This window comes from Microtus oregoni, unplaced genomic scaffold, assembly GCF_018167655.1.
Source record: "Microtus oregoni isolate MIOR12 unplaced genomic scaffold, Mior012 000063F_ref0000156, whole genome shotgun sequence".
In the NCBI taxonomy this organism is placed as follows: Eukaryota; Metazoa; Chordata; class Mammalia; order Rodentia; family Cricetidae; genus Microtus; species Microtus oregoni.
The window spans coordinates 1,469,590-1,472,628 of record NW_024543873.1 but is presented as its reverse complement, the minus strand read 5'-3'; the positions used below and the strand labels follow the sequence as shown (position 1 = coordinate 1,472,628).

At 45.0% G+C, this 3,039-nt stretch overlaps 1 protein-coding gene across 1 annotated transcript; it reads left to right on the top strand.

Annotated features, from left to right (window-relative positions):
* The first annotated feature begins 1,543 nt into the window (after positions 1-1,543).
* LOC121439814 (putative MAGE domain-containing protein MAGEA13P) lies at positions 1,544-2,503 on the top strand. Its single transcript, XM_041640436.1, has one exon. It carries the CDS (start codon positions 1,544-1,546, stop codon positions 2,501-2,503), a length of 960 nt encoding a protein of 319 aa, XP_041496370.1.
* The last annotated feature ends 536 nt before the right edge of the window (positions 2,504-3,039 follow it).

Sequence of the window (3,039 nt, the reverse complement as noted above, 5' to 3'; positions counted from 1 at the left end):
CTCCCCCCACTAGTCTTTTGTTTCTATATTATTTATGGTTTCCAACTTTGAGGGTTTTCTTTTCAAAGGCAAGGTTTCTCTGTGTAACTTTGGCTGCCCTCAAGCTCACTCTGTAGACCAGGCTGGCCTCAAATAAATGTAGAGATCTGCCTGCCTCTGCCTCCTAAGTGCTGAGATTAAAGGCTTACACCACCACTGGCCCAGCCAGATTTTTAAGTTTTTATGGGTTTTGCTTATGTGTGTTTGCTTTTGTACATGCCTGTAAGTGTGCGTGCATACACATGCATGCTGCGTATGTGTACATGCTGGGTGTGTGTGCACACACTTATGTGTCCATGAATGTGTGTGCACATACACCTGTGTGTCAGTTTATTTCCCATTTTGTTTCTTTTTGCTCTTTGTTCATTTTGTTTTATCCTTGTTTGCCTTATTGCCTGTTTGTTTTCTTAAAAGAGAGAGAAAGAAAGCTTGGGATTAGAAGGTAGGATCTAGGAAGAAATAGGGAGGGGAAACGATGGTCATAATATATTCTATGAAAATTATTTCAATAAAAAATAAAAATAGGAAACTTCTCTTCTAATATTAGCCCAAGAAGGCCCCAGACAAACATGTCTGTATGAGACCCCTCTCATTTCCAGGCAGTCCACTATTTTACAAAGGTGGGGCTGTTTATATGTTGACTATTTTGTTTTAGATATTTTTAACGTGGGTGGAATCTGAGATGGGGAAATTCAGGTTGCCAGAGGGGAGGACTCTGAGGGAAGACTAATGGACCTCCTTTTAAGTACATACTAGATTCTTCTGCCACTGCCAAGGTCTAAAGGATAGTGAGCAGAGGTCACTGTCCTTAGTCTTATTGGTCTTAGTTAGGGGAAGGCACTGTTCTAAGTGAGCAGAGTTGGCTCTATCTGCCCAACCAAAGAATGAGACAAGTTCTGTTAGCAAACAGTATGTGGACCCTGAACAAAGATGGAGGGAATGCTTGAGCCTTTAGAGATTTGCTGTTCTTACCCTGAGAGACCCTACTTTCTGGTATATTGATTTGTTGTGCCAGTATCCCCCCGCCCCCGTAGTGTCAAGAGACTAGAATCAGTTTATCAGAGAGAGGTGTCTCGGGCCTTGCCATAGTCAGTTGGAGGGTGGAAAGAAGACACTTTGACTAGGTGAACCTAGTCTCATATACTGCTATTAAGAGGACCCATTCACTCCATAACTGTGTGGACCTGGCAGAGTGTACTTCTATACAGCAGTTAGTCCCAGGCTGTGCTTGTTGTCTGGGACCTGAGCCCCTCTCCTAAATTGCTTATATGGAGGTTCCAGGAACAAAGGACATAGTTACTGTTCTGAGTCATAGCCAGAGACCATAGAGTAGAATGGAGTTGGTAGGAGGCAGGCCCATGAGACCCAAGAGAACTACCTAAGATAAATACTGAGAAAACCTACGTCACTGCTGACAGCTTAGCAAACCCTCACATTTTTTCTCTCACCCTCAGGCCACTCTTCATCAACTTTCTCCTGCCACTTACCTGCAAAACAAATTATAATGTCCCACAGGCATGAGCAAGGCCGTGAGGCCCAAGAAGAGAATGAGGGTCAGGTCAGCGAGGAGGTTCCTGTAGCTAAGGAGGTGGGCACCTCAGAGGGAGAATCTGCTGCTCAGGTTCCCTGTTCCTCCTCTGCTCCTACCCAAGCCACTCTACCAAATGAAGGTTCTGCTCATCAAGCAGGGAGACGTCAGAGCGTCTCAAAGGCCTACCTCTTCTCCAGGTTCTTGCTCAACAGTCAGCTACAGTATAAGGTGACCGAATTGGTGAAGTTTCTGAGTTTCAAGTATACAACAAAGCAGCCCGTCACTGAGGCAGAAATTCTGAGTATTGTCAAAGAGTACAAGCACTACTATCAAGTGATCTTCAAGCACGCCTGTGAATGCATGGAAATGGTTTTTGGCATAGAAGTGAAGGAAGTGGATGCTATCAACCACTCCTATGAGCTCCTTAAAGTTCTTGACCTCACCTATGATGGGCGCTCGAGTGGTGATGACGAGGAGGGCATCCCCAAGTTAGGCCTCTTGGTGCTCATCCTTGGTGCCATCTTCATGGAGGGCAACCGTGCTCCTGAGAAAAAGATCTGGGACATGCTGAATACGGTTGGCGTATTTCCTGACCAGCATGATTTCATCTGTGGGAATCCCAGAAAGTTCATCACTGAAGAATTGGTTGCTGAGAAGTACCTGGAATACCAGCTGGTACCTGGCAGTGATCCTCCATGCTATGAGTTCCTGTGGGGCCCAAGGGCCCGTGCTGAAACCAGCAAGATGAAAGTCCTGCAGTTTTTCTCCAAGGTTGTCCGGAGCAGCCCCACGGCCTTCACAGCTCTGTATAGGGAAGCCTTGAAGGATGAAGAGGAGAGAGCCCAGGCTGCCCTTGCCTCCGTGGCCTTTCCTGTTGCCCCGGAAGACTCAGGTTCCGCGGACAAGCCCAGCAGCTTCTCCCGCCCTGAGTAAATTGAGGCTGCTTCTTCACACTGATTAAAGACAGCAGTCAGATATTCGAGTAGAAGAGAGTTTGGATTCTTTTTCTTTTTGTTCTGTCTCAAAGGGTTTATTAGCTTTAGAGTCTCCATTCATTAACTGTGGCTCCCACGTTTGTTTCAGAAGAAGAAGTTTGCTGCTGTGAAAAGCGTGTTGAGAATATTCTCAGCTTTGAGGTCTAGAGGAAGATCAAATAGCAGTGCAACAGAGCTTTCCTTGGACACATGAAAGATCTAAAAAAAAATGACAGATTCTATTGTTCTTGTAGTCTGTTTTGTGAAGCTAAACATATGCACCTCTTACTTGCTTGATTTAGTGAACAATGCATGTGCAGTTAAAGGTTAATAAAGTGCACTGCCCTGTTTTCCCAGCAAACAGTGTCTGTTCTTTGCAAGACATGTTTATATCAGGGGAAATTCATATGTCAATGAGGAAGATGATGAAATAGTGTGAAAAACAAAGACTTAAGTTAAAGGCCTGAGGAGGTGGGATACCAAATAACAGCTATA

Excerpts from the sequence above, each read along its gene's own strand:
- LOC121439814 (XM_041640436.1), top strand. The coding sequence starts at position 1,544 with ATGTCCCACAGGCATGAGCAAGGCCGTGAGGCCCAAGAAGAGAATGAG.